General features: G+C 58.8%; 1 protein-coding gene and 1 long non-coding RNA gene across 3 annotated transcripts; both read left to right on the top strand.

The window, feature by feature from the left end:
• The first annotated feature begins 7348 nt into the window (after positions 1-7348).
• On the top strand, positions 7349-11406 carry GDF7 (growth differentiation factor 7). Its single transcript, XM_038560875.1, has 2 exons — positions 7349-7778; positions 10457-11406. The coding sequence occupies exons 1-2, from the start codon at positions 7349-7351 to the stop codon at positions 11404-11406; spliced, it is 1380 nt and encodes a 459-aa protein (XP_038416803.1).
• Positions 11407-12273: 867 nt separating this feature from the next.
• LOC119869781 lies at positions 12274-19416 on the top strand. 2 transcript variants are annotated; one of them, XR_005372160.1, is made up of 2 exons: positions 12274-15186; positions 18208-19416. It is a non-coding gene; the product is annotated as an uncharacterized LOC119869781 (long non-coding RNA). The 2 variants fall into 2 exon arrangements; XR_005372159.1 differs by having other exon boundaries at positions 12281-17996.
• Positions 19417-20247: the final 831 nt, after the last annotated feature.

The raw sequence follows: 20247 nt of genomic DNA on the forward strand, positions 1-20247 counted from the left end.
ACCTTTCCACTGCTCACCAAATAGTGGGTTTTATCTTCTGTGGTTTTACTAACCTGAGAAGTAAAGAAAAATTGGCATCTCACTGTTCTTTTAATTTGTCATGATTTGCAGATGGCAAAATCCCAAAGGATTTTGATTTTGTCACCCAAAGTTTTCCTAACTCTCTCAGATTTGTGTCCTCAGGAATCAGGATAAGAATTTGATTAGAGTCCTCCAACTCTTTATCTAACCCAGGAAGCAAGACTGGGAGGAGAGAACCCAGGTGGGGTGTTCCCCTAAATTAAGGTATTATTTAGAGGTGGGTCAGCTACCTAGGCAAGTAGGGAGCACTTGGGGCGTGGTCATGGCCTAGGGCCAAGTTCCCAGTTTTGTAGCCAGCCTCTTCCTCCTCAGGGCAGCCTCAGAGACTGTCTCTTGAAGACAAACCTCACAGATACCTTTGCTACTTTGGGCCAGAAGACCTGAGAGAGGCCACCCAGTGGGTGGGCCATTGATGACAGTGGGCCCCCAGGTCAGCCCCAGAGCGCTCCCACTGCATATCCTGCTGTGGGAACCAGATTTTTTTGGTGCCTATGTCCTCATCCTCGGAGGCAACTGCAAGGTCTCACAGCACAGATTGAGAGACACAACTGGTCCCTCCAACTCTGCTCCTGACCCGTGTCAGCCCCCACCTTCTCAGACGAAGACAGTATGGTCCCCTATTCACTGTGTGTCTAGAACAGAAACTCTGAGCTCCTATCTGACCAAGATTAAAGGACTGGGCATTCCAAATCATTAAATATTCTAAGAGCACCTGTTTTTTAGTCCAAAAGGAATTTTGTTTTTAATCTTATGTGTCCATGAAGGTCTCCAAGAAAATCTCCAGAACATTCAGACCACTGATACTCACAAGATGGCAAGCTGACTGACAGAAGGGAAATGTCTCAAAGACAGTGGCAATACAGAGGGTACTGGATGCGGGTTAGGTTAATTAGCCTTCCAACTGGTTACACTGACACTTGCCCAGAAAGCAATAAAAGCCGTCATGTGTTGAGTCAGGCAGTGCGGTAAGGACTTTACCTACTTAATTCCCTTTACACTTTGGCGAACCATGACAAGTAGGAATCCCTACCTCCATTTAAAGGCGAGGAGATGGAGGACTACAGGTTAATTAAGTCTACCAGGGTCACAAGCTAGTGCACTGCTAAGGTGGTTTGCAAGCCAGGTCTGTATCACGACCCCATACTGTAGTCTCTTTCCTGACCTTAGTGGAGGCCTGCAGTCCTTGTCGTGTGCTCTCCCAGGATACCTTACAGCTCCAGGTCAGCTGGCTCCACTGCCAGGACCCCAGAGCAGGGACTCCTGAGTCTTCCCCTAGACTGGCAGGGCGCTCTGGTCTCCCTGATTCCCAGTGGGCGGGAGCTCTGCCACACTGTGATGCTGTTATAACCAGCGACCAGCAGATGGCAGTGTCCACCAGCCCGTCATCGTCATCATTTGTCCCAAAGGGCAGCAAGGGCTCTGAGAGGTCCCCTGTGGAACTTCCCAGGAAAGAAGCCACCCACTCCTTTCTTCTCTGTCCCCTCCCCTCCCCCACTCAGCAGCCCGGGGGCCCAGGGGGCAGGTCGAGCAGGTGGTCCCGGGCCGGGCTGCAGCCGACCGGTGTGGATGCCAGAGCTGTTGCCGGGTAACCTGGGGAGAGGCAGCCCTGGGTTGAGCATGGGAAATTCCTGGGAGCCTGAGGAAGCCCAGCCCCGGGCAGGGCATCAGACAGGGACGGGGCTGAGCCAGAGCCCTGCTGGAATCTTCCCGCACCTGCAGCCTAGGCAGCCCCAGCCCAGGTCTGTCTGGGGGAGGCCTGCAGCGGAGACCAGCAGCACCCGATGCAGGGGTGGTGGCTCCCTCTCTGCACCGTAGTAACCAGAGAGACTGTCTTCAGGGGCAGAGCCAGGCTCACCCAGGGCCCTGCCTCCTCACCACGAACCCTCTCTCCAGCTCCAAGTAGCAAGGGCCAGAGGCCACGGTGGGTGCAGACCAGGAAGGCTCCTGGCTGGGTCCCTGGCAGTGGGCCCCACCCTCACGTGCTGTCCACCTCTCACACGGGCCCACGGTGGCCATTTGATTGTCCACCTCACTGTGCGTTTGCCAGGAGGGGCTGAGGGACATGCAGCCCAAGGTTAGGGGTTGGGTTTGGATTCTGGTCTGTAGATCCTCAGGAGCACCAACCAGTCACAGCCAGGGGGCATCGTTCTAGCTTCCAAAACACTGCTTGACTGCAGGGACCCAGAACCCTTCTAGAATCCCACTTGGCTGCCATGGGCAGGGTGGAGGCTGAGCCCTCATTGGCCTCACCTACAGGGTGCCCAGGCACAGCTGGGATGAGACTAGTTGAGCAAAAGCGCAGGATCGCAGAAGGGACTGGCCATCCCAGGTGGCTCGCTGCCAAGTAACAGAGCGCAGATCGTTTCCCTTCCCCGAGTCTTGGCTTCTTTGTGGACAATGGAAGCCGCGGAGCTTCCCATGCTCCTGGCATCAGACTTGGAGGCCCTGTGTCTGGTGTGGTAGGTGACACTTGTTCAAGGCTGAGCGGGCTGCAGCTGGGGCCGGGGCAATTTCTGGTGCTTGAAGGTCACTACAAGGTGACTCTAGGGAGCAGAATCCAGGACAACAGCTGACCCTTGAACTACAGAGTTTAAACTGCATGGCTCCACTTCTACGTGGATTTATTTTGATAAATTCAGGACAGAACCATAAATGTGTTTTCTTTTCCTTATGATTTTCTAATAACATTTGTGCTTTTTCTAGCTTATTGTTAGAATACAGCACAGAATACCTGTAATATATAAAGTGTGTGTGATATAAAATTCTACTGTTTATGTTGCCAGCGAGGGGCCTGGTCCAGAGTAGGCCATCAGTAGTTAAGTTTTGAGGGAGTCAAAAGCGATTTTCAGATTTTTGACTGTATGGGGCCAGGGGGTGATGGTGGTGGCACCTAATACCTCCTCCTGCCCTGTTTAAGGGTCAGATGGAACTTCCTAAGTGGCATCAGCCCAGCATGCCAGGCGGGCTCGTGTTCCAGATGCCACGTAGGTTCTGGTCAGTAAAGGTGCCTTTGAGAGGTGTTGTGGCTCTCACAGCTGCAGTGTAATGAACTTGCTCACACTCAGAACTCTCAGAGGGCTGCGTGGGATGGGGCTTCCCATCTCTACAGGTATACAAGTACAGCTTGGGTGGCAATTTGTCGTGATTCAGGTATGGTGCGGAAAATTGGCCCAAATAACTCAAAATGTTCCTTTAGATTCTGGGATTCCATGACCTGAACCAGAGCCCTGGTGCCCTGAGAAAGCAAACAGCTTCTGCAGGGAAGGATGAGCAGCAGAGTACTCTCCAAGGAAAGGGTCTGGAAGTGAGAATGTGGGGCCGTTCCTCCCCACCCCAGTCAATGAACAACCACCCCTCCACCAGGCTGCTTTCATCCCCCCTCCCCACCTTGGAGCCAGTCTGGCCTCTTCTCTCTGAGGGGGTAACAGTGGTTGTTTGGAATTCTGGGGGTTGGGGAGTGGTCAGCAGATTGATGAGGAACAGAAGTTCAAAGTCCCCTGTTTTCTGCATCCCTCTCTGAACTTCCTGCACTGGCCTCAGGGCTGCATCAACAGCTTCTCAGTGACCTCTGGGGCAATGCAGAGGAGAGAGGGAACTCCCTTCAAAAGAAGCATCATGAAGAACACAGCTTCCAGGTCTGCAGGCGGGAGTGCTAGCTCCCTCCTGCCAGGCCTACGGAAGGCTACCTCCCACCCCCCACCCCTCCCCCAAGAGAAAGACTCAAGTAAGCCTGGGCCAGCCTGGCATTGGGAGCCAACCAAGGGCCACTTGCTCACCAGAGGCCTCAGCTTCAAGGAGTCAGGGACTCTGTGACTCCTGGGACTCAGAACTCCTGGTTTCACTTCTCTCCCCCCTGGGATGGCACCATCTTCAGGGTGGACAGATGCTTATTCATAGGCCCCAGAGCCCCCATAAACAAAGGTTAAGTCAAGCCCTGGTTGTGGGCCTGACTCGCTAGGCCATCAGATCCATATCATGTAAAATTAGCAGTTGGACCACATGCTCCTGCTAGCCCATCCTGTTCTGAGCTCTGTGGAGCCAGAGGCAGACCCTGCTGGGGGGATGATAGAATGTGTCCCAAGGCAGACGTTTCTAGCTCCTCGATAGCAGCAGCAGCTGGAAGGAGTCCCCAGGGTGATACTTTCATGCTCTTCACCTGGACCTGACCAGAGAGTTTACTCTCTGCTAAGAATTTTCCAGAGAGATAGAGAGGGAAGGCAGGAGCATCTGCCTATTCGGCAGGGTCAGGGAGGGAACTGCACACCAAGTGCCTCACATGCCTACCTCCCTGTGGGCACCCAAGGCTTGGGCAAACATAGCTGGTGACCCCAGGCTCTGGCACTTACCAGGTGACCCAGCAAAAGGTGCTGAATTTCTTTGTAACTCTACTCTTTGCAACTCTACTTTCTTTGTCTATAAAATGGGAATAATAATACCTACCTCACAGGAGATAGCAGTGGTGGGAAGGAAGTGACATGAGGTATGGTAAGCAGCCAGCATGATGCCCAGCATTCAGAGAAGGAAGGGTTACTGTCAGGGTTTCAGGGGAAAGAGAGGGAGCCAGACAGGGCCAAGTGTCCCTGGGCCTCCCTCCTCTCTGGGGCTCAGCTCTGCTGTGTCCTCTGCTGATCCAAAAGCCCCCACAGCTCTGTGCGTTGCTGACTCAGCAACCCAGAGAAGGCTACTGGCAGTAAGTACTTACTGGAAAGAAGGAATGAATGGGGGGGGGGGGTGGATAAATGAGGAACGAATGATTACCTCACAGTACAGACAAGAAACGCGTGTGAGAGTGGTTAAGTCCTGGCTAGAGCGCAAACAGCTGGCGGGCAGTCTTTTCCAGAGCCTTTTGGTGCCTATGAATCGCTTCTCTCTGGGCATCATCACCCATGTCCAGGAGGGCACAGGGCAGGTGGGGTGAGGAGCAAGGCTACTGAGCCTCATCTGTGCCAGACTGTTACCCTGGCCGCACCCAAACTCCCTGAGGCGAGAATCCTCTCATTCTACAGATGAGGAAATCTGGTCTCAAAGAAGCTCCGTGGCCCATTCCCATTGGGGCAGCAAGAATGCAGGGGTTCCAACCCAATACTAACTCCTAAGCCCCAAGGCAGCTGCTCGGCAGGGGGATCCTATAATCCACACGTTTACTTGGCACAGGTGAGGCCACACCTGTGCCAGCGCCTTTCCATTCTCTCCTTGCTGTTAAGAGGTCAAAACCAGGACTAGAACTTGCTCTGCTGACCTCAGCCCGAGGTTCTAGGGTGTTTGTACAAATCAGAATCAGTTGATTTGTACAAACATCCAGCAATGGTTCACCTGTGGCTGCAGGGGGGAAGGCGGTGAGAAAGACAGCAGGGTGGCAGCACTGGCCTAGGCCTGGCGCCCTCTGGCTGAGCCGGAGGGAGCCTGAGCAGCGTCTCTAGGGTGAGGCTCTGTCAGCTTGCTCAGGTTTCCGCGGGGTGCTTTGGACCAGCACCACCCAGAGAGGGAGAGCTGTGGCCAGGGGCCTGTGCCTGGCACCCCGTCCTCAGTCCCCACAGCCGGGCGGGTTAATGCAGCCCTTGTCACCCAGCTCCCGCTGCCCTTCTCAACCACACCGTCCCACGCTAATCTCCGGTCTTTCTCTGGCCCACCAGATGGGCCTGGGGTCCGGGCAGGGTGGGGGGCGGGTGGCCCCCCAGACCTCTCCTCCTGCCCCCACGTGTCCCCGGCCGTGATGAGGGGACCAAAGTGCCAAGATGAGCAGCCCTCGCGTCTCCGCGGTGGCCGGCACGGTGACGAGTGAGGAGCACGCTTGGGACCAAGCAGCTGGGGCAGGGGAACTCCGAGCCCGGCCGGAGTCGGCCTGGGAGCATCCTGGGCGGGGGCCTCTTCCGAGGGCCAATGTGGCACAACCCAGAGAGACTCGGGGCTCGCTCGGCCTTGGGTGCCGTGGCGTCGTGTTGGCGCTGGTCACTCACTCAGAGTGCCCGTGACGCACAGACCCCGTCTAGATGTCAAGTTCGGTAGCAAATCGAATTTTAAGGGATAACGCATCTGCGCTGCTTCGAGGGTCCGCTGGGCTCAGGCGCTCCGTCTGCCTCCCGGGACCTCGTCCTTCGGCGGGACGCGCGGCGTCGGTGGGGGCTGCGGTGGAGCTGAACCGACCGGTCCCTGCCGCCGCCGCCCTCCCTCCCGCAGCGAGTGCGCTGGGCGCGCCGCCACCCGCCACCCGCCACCCGCCACCCGCAACCCCGGCCCGGGACTAGGGCGGCGCCACCCGCGGGCTCTCCGCCGCCCGCCCGCCCGGCTTCTGGCCGCGCCCCAACATACCAGGTAGCCCGCAGCCGCTGGCCGGCCCCCTGGAAGGCTGCGAGGGTCGTCACTTGCGACGCACGGATGAACTCGCTGCCGAGCACGTCCTCCCATCACCCCGGGCTGCCTCCGTAATTCCTGCGCTCCTTTGAGGTCTTGGCTCCGGCTTAAGCTCCCCTTCTCCGCCCGGACCTTTGCTTTCCGACTGTCGGCCGACGTCCGTCTGTCTTTCCGGCCGGCCCTTCCAGCCACGAGCCCTCGCTCTTCCCCACGGGTCCGCGCCCTGCTCCGGCCGCGCGCTCCGGTGCTTGGAGGCTGGGGCGGGCTGCGCAACCGTCGAGCCGGCGAGGGCAGGCGCGCCTTTGTGGGAGCCCCGCGCGCCGTGTGGCCTCCGCGCGCCCTCGGCCTCGCCGTGCGCCCCGGGCCCCGAGGTCCCGGCCCCCGCCTCCGGAGCCCCGGGCGCTCGCGGAACCGGGCGCGGCTGCTGCTCCTCGGCAGGGGAGCGGGGACCGAGCGGGGCGGTACGCGCGGCGCCTCGGAGCGGCCGCTCTGGAGGGCGCGTGGGGCTGGGGCGCGGCGGGGGCGGCGGGGGCGGCGGGGGCGGCGGGGGCGCCCCGCCGTGGGGAAGGGAGGCGGGGCCCGCTCCGCGGCGGGAGCCCCGGCGGGTCCGCGGGCGGGCGAGAGTGCGGGCCCCGCGCCCGGGCGCGGGGAGGAGGCTCCGGGCCCGACTCCGCGTCAGGCCCGAGCGGGGGGCGGGGGGCGGGGGGCGCGGGGCGCGGTGCTGCGGCTCCAGCGTTCAGCAGGGGGCGCTGCTCGGGGCGCTGGGCGGGGGTGGGGGAGGGGGGCGGGAGGGGGCCGCGACTGGCTGCGCACGCTTCCCCCGTTATTAAACACTATGTTCAAAAGGCGCCGGGGGACTTCCCGGAGCCACGGAGCCCGCGCCGCCCGCCCGCCCGCCCGCCGGCCCACGGAGCCCATGGACCTGAGCGCGGCCGCCGCGCTGTGCCTCTGGCTGCTGAGCGCCTGCCGGCCCCGCGACGGGCTCGGGCTCGAAGCGGCCGCCGTGCTGCGAGCGGCGGGGGCAGGGCGGGCCGGGGGGCCGGGGGGCGGCGGCGGCGGCGGCGGGCGGGCCCTCGCCCCGGCTGCGGGCGTCTCCGCTGCCCCGGCCGCCGCGGCTCCCGGAGCCCGCGCTGCGCGGAGGGCCGCCGGCTCCGGCTCCGGCTCCGGCTCCGGCTCCGGCTCCGGCTTCGGGAACGGCTCGGTGGTGCCGCACCAGTTCATGATGTCGCTTTACCGGAACCTGGCCGGGAGGGCTCCGGCCGGCGGGGCCGCCGCCTCCACCTCGGGCTCCGGCCGCCGCGGCCGCGCGGACACGATCACCGGCTTCGCAGACCAGGCGAACCAAGGTACTCGCGCCTCCTCTGCGCCCGTCCGTCCCGTCCGCTCCTGGGCTGCGGCCACCGCCGGAGCCGAGCCCCCCGCTCCAGACCCTTCGGGGCGCGGCCCCCCACGTCCCAGCCTCGGGGGGAGAAACTCCGCCGAGGCCCACGCACCCCAAAGGGCTGAGCCGGGGCCCTCCGCCGGATCGTCCTGGCCCTGCCGGCCGGCCGGGTCCCCTCGAGGAGGCAGGATCCGAAGCACGAAGGGGCCCGGGCCGAGAGGGACTGCGCCGTGACGGTGGTGGTGGCAGCGGCTGTTGCGCTGCAGCAAACTCTGCAGCTTCTAGCTCCTGGGGGGCTGGGGGGGGGCGCGCACAAACTGGGGGAAACTCAGGGGAATGAGAGAAAGAGGCAGGCTGCAATAAACGGCCCCTGGAGAGGCTGGTGGCATCACCAGGTACTCGCAGGTCCCCTCTCGGCAGGCTGTGTCAGGGTGGAGGTGTATGGCTGTGGGTGCCCCTGCCCTGTGCTGGGCCCCTGGGACAGCCAGAGGTGGAGGACTCCAGTCGTGGGAGGTGGGGAGGATGGTCGGTGAGACCCTGCCGGAATGCAGGCCCGGTTGGGACAAGCACCCCACCTTACTCTGTCCCGGGTCCTTCAAAGGTAGGGTAGGACGTGGGTATGACTGTGGCGGTTGCCGTGTGTCATCTGGATTTTATTAATCCCTATTGAAGTCATTAAAGCAGACAGATAGGGAAAATTCAACTAATTTCAGGCGGAAATGCAAGTAATGTTGGCCTTAATTCTATCCAGCCAGAGACCCAGCATGGAAGGCAGGAGGGAAAGAAAGGGGAATAGGGCTGGAAAGGAAGCGGCAGGCTGGCTGAGCCTGGGAGAGTCTCTTGCTGTACACCCCAGACTCTGGCCCGGGAAAGCAGGTAGCAGTGGTGCAATGACGAAATCACCCACCTCCTCCTACACACGCACCATGCCTACACACAGACTGCTTTATTTTGGGTGCCGGGACCTCCTGGGCCCAGATGGTCCTATAGTTCAGTGGGAACCATCAAGCATTCTCTGAAGGCCTGGTATGCTCCCTGGATTGGATGCTGAGTACTCCTACAAAGCCTGGGTGCTAGTGTCCAGGGCCCCTGCGAAGGTTCCAGCCTTGAGGCTGCTGCGTGTGCCCCCAGGATAGAGGGGAGGTGGGTGTGCAGGATGCCAGCTGCTTTCTTAAGTAGACTTAGGCCTACCATTAGCCTCAGCCTGAACTAAATCTTTTCTTGTGGAGCTCTGCTTGGCTGGCAAGGCTCTGAGGGCACTTCTCTTCTTCCCTCTGTAAGGAGAGGATGCAGTGGCAGCACTCTGGCCCGGGCAGATGCTGCAGAGGCAGCTCAGAAAAAAATGCTCGGGGGAGCCCAGAGGGAAAGCAGTGGCAGGGGGGAGGAAGCACTTGCCCGGCACTCGGAGCCTCCCTCCCTCTCCACTCTGAGCTTCAACTTGGAGCAGGGTTACTTGAGGTCCCCAGAAGCCACTGGCAGAGCCCAGACTTTGGACCTCAGGACGTGAGGGCCTGGCGGCAGTGGTGGGCGAGCAGATCTTCAGTGGCGGGGGCAGCGTGCACAGTCTCTCCGACTTTGGGGCAAAGCGAAACCATATGACCCTCTTCAAAGGGAGCTCCTTATCTGCTGCTCTCGGTGGAATTTCAACCGTTTTTTCCCTCCCTAAGCCCAAAAAGAAAAAAAAAAAAGTGCCCACGACCAGAAATAAAACCCCCTAACTCTGAGAGGTAAGTCATGACGGAGGGAAAGAGTGTATCTGCGAAGGGATCGGCGGGTCCTGGAGGCGAGCCCTCCTTGAGACGCTGCCCTCACTGCAGCAAGGAAGGCAGCCCGGGCTGCCCCAAACCCTCCGGAGAAGGTTCCTTGCGCTCCTCTGCCGCCTTCCCACCTCCATCGGAGGTCGCAGAAAGTCGGGAGAAGCTGAGCTAGGGGCTTCCCACCGCGGCCAGCAGCGCTCGCCGCTAGGAGCCCTTGGGCCGAGCCGGGCGCCTCCCGCCTGGGCCTTAGCTCGCCTGCAGCGTAGCCGGGAGGCTGGATGCCCCCGAGGGTCGGCGGCGCGGCTGACGCGTCCCCCCTGGACGACTGGCACGCAGGGCCCCAGCTGCAGGGCAGGCAGGTCGTGGCGGGCAGGAGGGTCCAGGCGGAGCCGGGGCAGAGGCAGCCCAAGCTGCAGAGTTTTCAGGGGACGTGAATGGTCCGTTTCGCCCAGCCGGGCCTCCGCGGCCGTCCCGGGGCCTGCGCTGGGCGGCAGTGAGCAGTCCCGGCACAGCGCGGGGCCTCCGCGGGCCTCCGGACCCTGGACGGGGCGCAGGGCTTCTGAGGGGCCCCCCGGGCCTTCTGTCCGCCCGCAAGTCTGCCTTGGGGTCCGGGCCCCGCGAGCCCGAGGCTCTGCGTCAGGCAGCGGCGGCCGTCGTGGCCCCGGGCGGCGGTAAGTGGGTGCCGCGGGTCGTCGCGGGGGCAGCGCGGTGGCGGGCGGCACGGGACGGGACGGAAGCCCCGGGCGGGGGTCGGGCGGGGGTCGGGGCGGCCGTCGAACCGCCTAACGGGCGGGGCTCGCTGCAGCTGGGAGGCCCCGCGGCCGGGGTGCGGGGTGGCTCTCGGCCCTCACCGCGCCCTTTCTCTGTCTCTGCCCGACTCCTGCAGACGACCCGCCCGCCGAGACCGGCCAGAGCTTCCTGTTCGACGTGTCCAGCCTCCCCGACGCCGACGAGGTGGTGGCAGCCGAGCTGCGCGTGCTGCGCCACGAGTCGCCCGGGCCGGGTGCCGGCCGCGCCGCCGCCCCGCCGCTGCTGCTGCTGTCCACCTGCCCCCGCGCCGCCCGGGCGCCGCGCCTGCTGCACTCGCGGGCCGCCCCGCCCCTGGCCCGCGCGCGCTGGGAGGTGTTCGACGTGGCCGACGCCGTGCGCCGCCACCGCCGGGAGCCGCGCGCCGCCCGCGCCTTCTGCCTGCGGCTGCGCTCGGTGGCCGGGCCGTCGCGGGAGCCGCTGGCGCTGCGGGGGCTGGGCTTCGGCTCGCGGGGCGCGCGCGGCGCGGCGGCCGAGGAGCGCGCTCTGCTCGTCGTCTCCTCCCGCGCGCACAGGAAGGGGAGCCTGTTCCGGGAGGCCCGCGCGCTCGGGGCCGCGCTGGCCGCGGAGCCGCCGCCCGACCCGGGACCCGGCCCCCGGTCGCCCGCGGCGGTCACCGGGGGGCGCAGGCGGCGGCGGACGGCGCTGGCCGGGGCGCGGCCGGCGCAGGGCGGCGGCGGGGGCGCGGGCCGGGGCCACGGGCGCAGGGGCCGGAGCCGCTGCAGCCGCAGGCCTCTGCACGTGGACTTCAAGGAGCTGGGCTGGGACGACTGGATCATCGCGCCGCTGGACTACGAGGCGTACCACTGCGAGGGCGTCTGCGACTTCCCGCTGCGCTCGCACCTGGAGCCCACGAACCACGCCATCATCCAGACGCTGCTCAACTCCATGGCGCCCGACGCGGCGCCGGCCTCCTGCTGCGTGCCCGCGCGCCTCAGCCCCATCAGCATCCTCTACATCGACGCGGCCAACAACGTGGTCTACAAGCAGTACGAGGACATGGTGGTGGAGGCCTGCGGCTGCAGGTAGCCTGCGGGCCCGGCCCGGCCCGGCCAGGGAAGGGGCAGCCGCGCCGCCCCCGGGACCCCCCTGCCCCCGCCCCCGCCGAAGAGCGTGGGTGCGCGTCGGACTCTGGCCCCGAACCGGCCCCGTCGAGGGAGAGCGCGCGTTCACACTCACACCCACACACTCACGCGCACCTTTCCCGTGGGCAGCAGCCTGCGTGCGAACAGGAGATGACCCGACCTCCCCGAACGAACGAACGAACGTGTACTCCGCAAACACTCCGTCGCACCTCCCACCACCCCCTTTTGGAGAGAGGATGGTGGGTGTGTTAAGGTTGCAATGACAGGCACCAAGTCCGGTAGAAACGGGTTAGGGAATTGGGGGTTCCAGAATGGGTGAATTAATGGGGGTAGTGGAGTGACTCTTAGCCCACCCCCTTTTTCCTTGTGGCTGAGTGTGGGGGAACGCCAGGCTGGGTGGCTCAGTGCCCGCTGTTGCGCCCCGGTGTTGACCGGTAGAAAGGCTCTCTCCTGCCCTTTCTGAAGATTTGCGTTGCGTGGCGGCCGTTTACTCCGGGAAGGAACCGCTGCAAAAGGCGTGTTTATTCTTTAATTTTAAAAATCTAACGTGCCCCTTCGGTTTTGAAAGGGAACATTTGTCCGAAAGAATGCATGGTGGAACTACCCAGATCTCTGCAAGGGTCAGCACTACCCTTTTAAAAAACGTCAGTTCTAATTAGGAATGATCTAGAATGTGGGGGGGGGGATGTTTTTCTTCCGAGGGGGAAGTGAAATGGTGGAGAGGCTATAAACCGCCAGTCTGGTCTGATATGGACTTGGGGGTGGGGTGGCATGGGCCAAGTTCTGAAACTTCAGGGCTGGGCAGCTCACGGTGGCAGCGATGCCTTGGGGGTGCTGAGGGGGAGGGAGGCTTAGTGCAGTGGCTGGGAATGGGGAAAGGCCGACCGCTATGCCTTTTCCTAGAGACCCGCCAGGAGGTTTTGCTAAGGAGCTGAGAAAGAGGCTCCTAGGGCTTTGAAAGAGGCAGGGAGGCGTCCCGGGGCGGGCTTCTGCAGAAGTCTCAGGCTCCTCTGCCAGGTAGGCGCAACCCTCTCCAAATGGTGTGCTCGCAATGTGCCAACATGTGCTTGTGCTTAGCTATCAAGTCTGTGTTGGCTTTTACACGCTCTCACTGTGTTGTTGCTGTAGGTTTTGGCAGTGTGATAGTAACGGGAAGTGAAGCTACACAAAAGTGCTTTTGTGAGATTTCAGCTCCCCGCGAACCCAGTGGTTCAAGGCAGGAGGAAGCCCCTCACCGCCCCTCCCTTCTGCAATGTAGAGGGGCTTTTGCAGCTTGGCTGCTGTGGCCCCTTCAGAAGGGCAGGGCCTCGGTGGGGAGTGGGGTGGGGGGCAGAAGGGGAAGCCTCTCCTCCAGTCCCGTCTTTGTCTTGTTGATGGTAGGACTGCCTGCCCCGGTAAAGGGAAGCTGGAACACCCATCCTACATTGTTTTATTTGGTTCATTTCTGCCTGGGAGTGCTTTGTGGCCTTGCGTAAATGGTGGAGGGAGGAGAGGAGGAGGAGAGGAGAGGAGAAGCGACGTGGACTCCACCTGTCTGGGGCTTCTTTGAAAACCCCTGCCGCCTCCCTGGGTATTCTTTAAGGTCATGCTGGGCTTTCTCCTTCGGGGTTCCTGAGAAAGGCATCCATTCCATGCTTCTTGTCTTGGATGCTAAGGTCCAGATTTGAATTCTCAGTGATTAAATATTCCAGAGAGAGGAATACTAAGGATTTAGATACAGCGAATTTACTTAAGGGCCCCACCTGAATCTGTTTTATCCCGTAAAATTTCCCCCAAAGGAAAAGAAAATGCACTTATAATATGAATTTATATGCTGTGGCTATGTGAGTAGCTATAAATAATCAGAAAATGCAAGTCTCTTTAGGTTAAAACTCACAAACAAAATTCCCAAAGTGGCAGCTATGGTACACTTCCTCTCAATTTCAGTGACCCGTGGCCCCCTTAGGTTTATGGATTTGGCCAGAGAAGCTTCACTTTTCCAAGTAGTTTTTAATAATTGCACGGTGATTGCTCTGTCATTAATGAAGAATAAAAAAATGACACTAAAATATGAGAGGTTGTGGTATTTGAAGTTTTAGAAAGGGAGTTAATGAAACACTAGCTATCACTCTGCAGAAATTCTAGGTTATTTAATATCTTGGACAAAAGGAAACATTTTGATTCTTTTTTAGTGACTAGGAGAAACAATGTTTTGAGAAGAGATGTTTTGATTTAGCCTGAGCTTTTCGTGGCAGGGAAAAAAATGTCCATTTTCTCAGTTTTTTCCAGATGACCTCCTTTCTACCAAGATGTGTTGTAAGTGATGGAGGAAGTAGGCATCTTCCTGTATCTGGAGGTGCAGGCTGCATCCGGGGAGGGGGCTGGTCCTTGGGCAGTGGCAGCTCCTTCGATGCTCTCATGCTCTCGGATACCCTCAGTGTGTTCTTGTTTACGGAGTGGCAATGTCTCCAGGATAGTTCAGGAGCTGTACGTAACCACCAGGGACCACCCGTGCCTGCTATAACTCAACTCAGGCCTCTGGCATCTCAGAGTTAAAAATAGGTGAATGGAGAAGATGTGTCACACTTTGTGAAAATGACAGCAAAGGGCCCCACCACATGTCGAGGCAGACATGTCTTTGCTGCTATGATGTGGTTGGATGAGCTTTGCCAGGATTTGGAGGAGGATTCTGCTAGCACAGTGGTAGTGGCCTGTACTGTCTGTCTTCTAGGCAGTGGGGTGCAGGGCCAAATCACTCAGCTGGAAGCCCCGGTCCCCACCCGTTGGGAGAGCTGGCTGCTGGCAAGTAGGGATAAAGTGTGACGGCACTGTGGGTGAAGGCAGTGCCCCCTCTCCAACTCAGACTCTCTTGGGTCTGGGGCCACCAGAATATTCCTCCTCCAGCAGTGAATTTTCCATTTTGTTCGGGAGACACGCGCACTTCTAGTTGAGGCCTTTTGAACCACTCCTTCGTGCTAGAGAATAGGATGTCGTCCCTGCTTGGGGAGCATGGGGCAGGCCAGCTGGTGCCCAAGGGGGTCGGTACTGGGTCTGCTAAACATGAAGACCGTCTAGTTCTGCTGCCTAGACACAGCAGAAGCCAGACTTCTGTATTAAGGGAGACATTTCCACTGGCAGACGGCTGTGTCCAGCGATGCCCAGATGCTCACCTGGTTGAAATCTGGTTTTCTGAGCAGCAGCCTTGGGTCCTCCTGAGAGGGTGGCAGGCTCTGTTGTCTTAGCTCATGGTCTGTCCATTCATCATGTACGTCCTAGGCTTCATCCTAGTGTGCTCACATCTTACTACCAGAGTGGCATGGGAAAAAGAAGAGCTGTGGATTGTGTGATGTCGAGTCAAACCTAGCAAAGCTAGTGCAGTGACTGCTCCTGGGACAGTCTCCTGGAGGTGTCCGCAGGAGTGGGGACCCCGCTGTCAGTGTGGAAGGGAGTAGGGACCACCCTGTGGATGTAACAGAGCGTAACTCAAATCTAAGAAGTCATTTATCCTGCTTGTGATTTTTTATTTAAACTCATGGCAGAAAATAATCCAGGACTGTGGACTGATTGTCTTCTTAAAGCAGGGAGCAAAACTGAATTCTTCCCAAGAGGACTTGGTGCACATTAAAAGGCAGACTCTTCTCTTGCTTGAATCTAGTCTTTGGAACAGCCCGTGAGAAGAAGAGCAAACACTACTGCTGTCTCTGGGACAGATGTCATTGGGGCCTCGCCAGTCTCCTGAGAGCAGGTTGGTGGGGTCACAGAAGCCTCCCCCGGCCCAGAAAGCAGGGCCTTTTCAGTGGGTCTGGGCCAGGAGCCCTCAGACAGGTGCAGCATCGAGGGTCTGGGAGGCAGCCATCTGTCAGAGGCAGGGAAGGACCTCCGTTGTTCCCCTGAGGTGTCTGGATTGGGAAGGAAAGAGAGGCAGCTGACAAGAGCGCCCCAGAGTTGAGAGATGTGGGGAGCAGGATAGGAGAGAACTGGAGCCCTCTGAGGTGTGTCTGGGCAGCGCTGGTGTGTCTGCAGACTTCTGTGTACCCGGGAGTGAACTGCCCCCTGCTGTCGCCTGCTGTCTGCCTGCTGTGAGGTCACCTGGGTGCTGGAGCTCCGAAAGGTGCCTCCTGAGAGGTCTGGGACGGTCGTGGGCAGCCACCTCCCTACCCGGAGCTTCTACTTCTGCCCCTGTAAAAGGAGCAGCTCTCCAGTCCCCTGGTTCTAGGATTCTAGATGGTCCAAAAGTCCATTAACAGAGTTTAAAGGCAGAGGAGCTGTGACTGTTCCTGGAAAGGCCCCCCGCCCCCCAATCCCAGAGCCACTTCTCACAAGTATCACAGCTCTTGCCTGTGTCTATGTGTGTGTGTGTGTGTGTGCGTGCGCGCATGTGTGCACGTGTGTCCATTACAATCCTAGAGTCTGTTGGTGCCTTATGGATGTGGCTTTGATTTCCAGCTGGGTCAAGGCAGGTGCAGGGGAGACCAGGATCTCAGGGGTAGGGCTCAGCTCACCAAAGCCACAAGCTTTCCTATGTTCTGGGTGAGGGGCACTACCAACCCAGCTGGAGATCTGTCCCCCCCACCCCCACCCCACTCCGCCACACACACCCAGGGGCAGGTGGAGCCACACCTGCTGAGATTGTCCTGTGACCAGATTCTGGGAAGGCTGCCGCCTGCTGCTGGGGCCTCTGTGGGAGCGGCAGAAGAAAGCAAGCCTGGGCCTTGCTGGCAGCCCAGCAGGGACCTGGGACTGTCCCAGAGTCCCTGGACAAGGCAAGCAAGCCTGTGCAGGGTGAAGTGCTGGGCCAGGTCCCCACAGGCCCCCACCCCCTCCTCGCTGCCATGCCCATGTCTGGTCCAGCTTGCTGGAGGAGTGACCCAGCGGCAGGCACCTACAGAGCTGCTCTCTTCCTTTTTGTGGCCTGAAAAATGGTGGTAGAGTTTAACAGTGAGAGACAAGGAGGAGTCAAAAGAGGTAACTTATAATTTTTCAGGCAGCTCTGCCTTTTGTGCCTGGAGCTTCTGGCCACTTGGGCTAGAGCAAGCTTCTTCCTCCTTTTGTTGCCATTTCTGGACTTTAGCTTGTTAAATAGTTAAATCCCGACGGGACTCAAGGTGAGAGAAACCTGTTCTGGTCAGGAAGGCCACACTTCCCTTAAGTGGAGTCACCTGCCTGGAGGCAGCTGCAGGAAGAGGGTTGGAAGCTGGCTTAGGAAGTCAATGGGGGTGACTGAGGGCTTGACATTTGCTGTGTGGGCTCTGATGATTGGTTCAGGGATACTCTCTGCTCATGATGTGTGCACACCCAGCTCCACCAGAGCTTGGCTTCTTCCCACCCACCCTCAAACTGCCGGCACCAGGCCCGTGCTTGAGGCCGGCCTGGGACTTGGCCATTGGCCTTCTGACTGGGCAGCGTTTGGGTTGGCGCTTCACAGTGACTGCCACACTTTCGGCCGAGGAACCTGGGGAAAGGTGGAGTCGGAGTGTCAGCGAGGTCACTGAAAAACTGGTCTGCATTTCGAGTTTGTGCTTAGAGTTCTTGGAAAGTACAGCACGCCCTCCGACCGGCCCGCCTGGGGGGATTTGGTCCGCTTGCTCCTGCCTTCGTACACCTCCAGGGAGCAGTCCTGCAGGCCCCTCTGGCATCTGTGTGTGGGAGTGTATGTGTCTGGGCTGCAAAGGACAGGGCTGGTTTCCCTCACCCGCATCCCCCTACAACGGCAAGAGGGCTGCAGTGTGCATGGACGCTTCTGCAAAGAGGTGTTTCTGAGTCTGCTGGCAGGACAGCTTGGCGTGCTGGTCTATGAAGCACTTCCTTCCGCTTGGTTAGAAACCCTTCATTCCAGACAGGGCCACCTTGTTCTAAGTCAGTGATAGGAAGCTGAAACAAGTTGTTTAGAAAAACCAGGAAAAGCTTCTGATGGTCGCGTCTCAGGCACCTTTCAGCCTGGTAGTCCAGACCTTCCAGGCTGTGGCCGGCTGCTTGGTTTCTGCATTTCTGTGTTACAATCTTTTGAGCTGTTGGCGACTAGGAGTGCGGTGTGGAGGCAGCTGGAGATTTGGCCAGGCACGAGGCAGGAGGTGGGTCAGCGCTGTCTTCTTTGCAAAAATTGTCTCTGCACTGCTCCATCTGACCGGCAGTGGCAGCGACCACACCCAGCTGCTGCATCTAGAGATGGGGTGGTGGGGGTGAGATGCCTGTTCTGAGCCTCCACCCTGCTCGGACACTTGGCTGCAAGAATCTAGAACCTTGTCTGAACCTCCTGGTGCTGAGGTGTGCCTCTGTTTGACAGAAACCAGATCCCTTGCAAGGCTCAGGGGTCCTGCTGAGCTGGAGGTAAACACAAAGCAAGCGGAGGCAGGCGCTGGCTTCAGTGCCCCTGAGCACCCTGCCTGGTGCCGCTGCAAGGTGGGAGGGGGCGTGGTGGCTCGGTGCACCTGCACCTGCACACTTGGCCGCTGTTTGACGCACTTGCACAGCTTCCTGACCAGCCTGGCCTCCCTCAGACCTAGCGCCTGGGCAGCCCTAGCCTGCCTGGACTCCTCAGTGGAGTGAGTCTGAAAAGTAAGTCTGACAACGTGCACGGGAAGCCTTTCTTGGCCTGTGAGTGTATCTCCGAGCGTGGGAAGGTTGCTGAGGGCAGGAAAAGACGCACACGTCTGAGGTTTCCCCGGGGGGCTCGGGACAGCAGCAGCTTGGCTTGAGGTGAGCAGGCTTGTGGTTGGAGGACGGGGTGCCCCTGCAAGCAGGGCTTATTTTTCTTTGCAATTTATAGTTCCGGATCAGGGCCCGTCAGAGTCAGAAGAAAGCCAGCCATTCAGCATTCTGTTTAGAAAATGATGATACATGTTCAGGGAGAAAGCAAGAATGTATTTTCTGGCCGGGAGATACTCGAGTGTTCCAAGCCAGGAACAGAGACTCTGGAAAGCAGAGTTTCTCTGGCTTTCTCCACCTCCGATAAATCACGGATGGCGAACATCAGCTTCCTTACAGTAATTGCCGTTTTCCTGTTGTTGTTTGGGGTTTTCTGTTTTGTTTTTTTGTATTCCACTTTTTACCGTAGTGCAAACAGCTTCTGTGTTTCCTGTGACAAAGAATCCTGAGTCCCCTTAGGTCTCTCAGCTGGAAGTATTTCACCCCAAATGAGAAGTTAATGCATTTTTTTTTTTTTTTACAAGGATTTGTATGCTGAGTGTAACTTGCTGTTCAGCAGTTGAGAATAGGGGATTCTGAAAAGTTTGGAAAAAAAGAATTTTAAATAGATATCAAGAGGTTCCTGCAGAACTCCCGCACCAGCCTCTGGCACACCTCTGTTTAAGCAGGCTCTTGGTGGGCAGCAGCTTCTGACATGACGGGCGCCCTGCCTCCGAGCGAGCACCCTGACTCTGCTGCCAATACCGTGATTCTAAGGATATGAGCGAAACTCAGAATTACAGTAATGCCATCACAGCTCAATACGTACCATTCCCTCGGCAGCTGAAGACAGAATGTATTATTTCGGGGGGCTCAAATCCCTTTCATTTCACAGCCATACCCACTATTTCTCAGCTTGGCTTGGGAGTCAGATGGGAAAAGTGGTGAGAATTTTAAGCTCATTGAATGCAAGCTGAGATCGCCTTCATCGGCAGTCGTCCAGCTCTGGTTTGGCCAGAGCAGAGCTCCGAGGCTTGGAGGCTGGAGAGCGGGCCGCCTCCCTGCTGCTCTGCTGGGCCGCTGGGGCAGCACGAGCTGATGTTGTGAGTGCTGCTCATGCCCAGACCAGCTGGCAGGGAGCTTTTCCAGGCCAGGTACAAACCCACTGTGTATATGTATTCTCAAGTTTAAATAGATTGTACATACTGGAATGTAAATGAACTGTAAAACAGCAATCTCTATTTTTCTTGACAGTTATATAGCAGTATATATTTGTTAAACAGGCTCGTATGCTCTTCATTAGCCCTTTTAAAATGTTGTACAGATAAATTGATTAAATATTTTATTGATACACCTGCTCCTGGCTGGTCTTTCGAGAACGGTTTTTTTTTGCCTTGCTATTCAGCCTCTCTCTGGTGGTCGGTTCCCAGTGCTCCACACCAAGAACAGAAGCCAACCATTTAGGTGTTAGGACAACTGCATACCAATGGGGCCACACGGTGGCTCTGGGCCTGTCAGTCTTCACTCTGACCATTCCCCCTTGAAACAGCGCAGGCTGTCCTGTGCATGCATCTGGGGGCCTCGGGTCGTTGTGACCGCCGTGACTCCGGAGAACACTGCATGGCCTGTACCGCGTGAAGCCACGGCACAGGAAGGTAGCCAAGCTTGGCTTTGGGGGTGAAGAGGCCAAAGCGCAGCAGAAGACAGATTTCCCTTTGGAAAAAGGGCATGGCTATGTGTAGCGAGGGAGCGTTGTCACTGCAGACACAGTCCGAGCGGAAAGGTCTTGCTCCACACACAGCAGGCCGCTGGAGGATCTGTCTCACTTCAGGAAGCCTGGGCACCCCCATTCTGAGCTGTGCAGGGAAGCCTCTGAAACCCACAGCCAGAGCAATGCCCAGTTACAGCAGCTTCCCCTGCAAGGCCAGTTACATATTTTAGTGAAACCAGCGAAGTCCTACAGCCAGTTTGGCTGCTGTTGCTCCACGCTCTCCAGACAAGGATAAAGATCTGTGCTCAGTGGCATCACCTCGGACCCTTCAGGACCTCTCCCAGACCCGGCCAGAGAGGACCAGCCACTCATAACTTCTTCCTGCAGCAGAGGAAGGAGAAAGCTATTTCATCAGTTCCCAAAATATTTCTGGGGAAGGACAGGGACTTGGCCGCCAGGAATGACCTGTTA

The sequence above is a fragment of the Canis lupus genome, chromosome 17, assembly GCF_011100685.1.
Source record: "Canis lupus familiaris isolate Mischka breed German Shepherd chromosome 17, alternate assembly UU_Cfam_GSD_1.0, whole genome shotgun sequence".
Taxonomy (NCBI): Eukaryota; Metazoa; Chordata; class Mammalia; order Carnivora; family Canidae; genus Canis; species Canis lupus.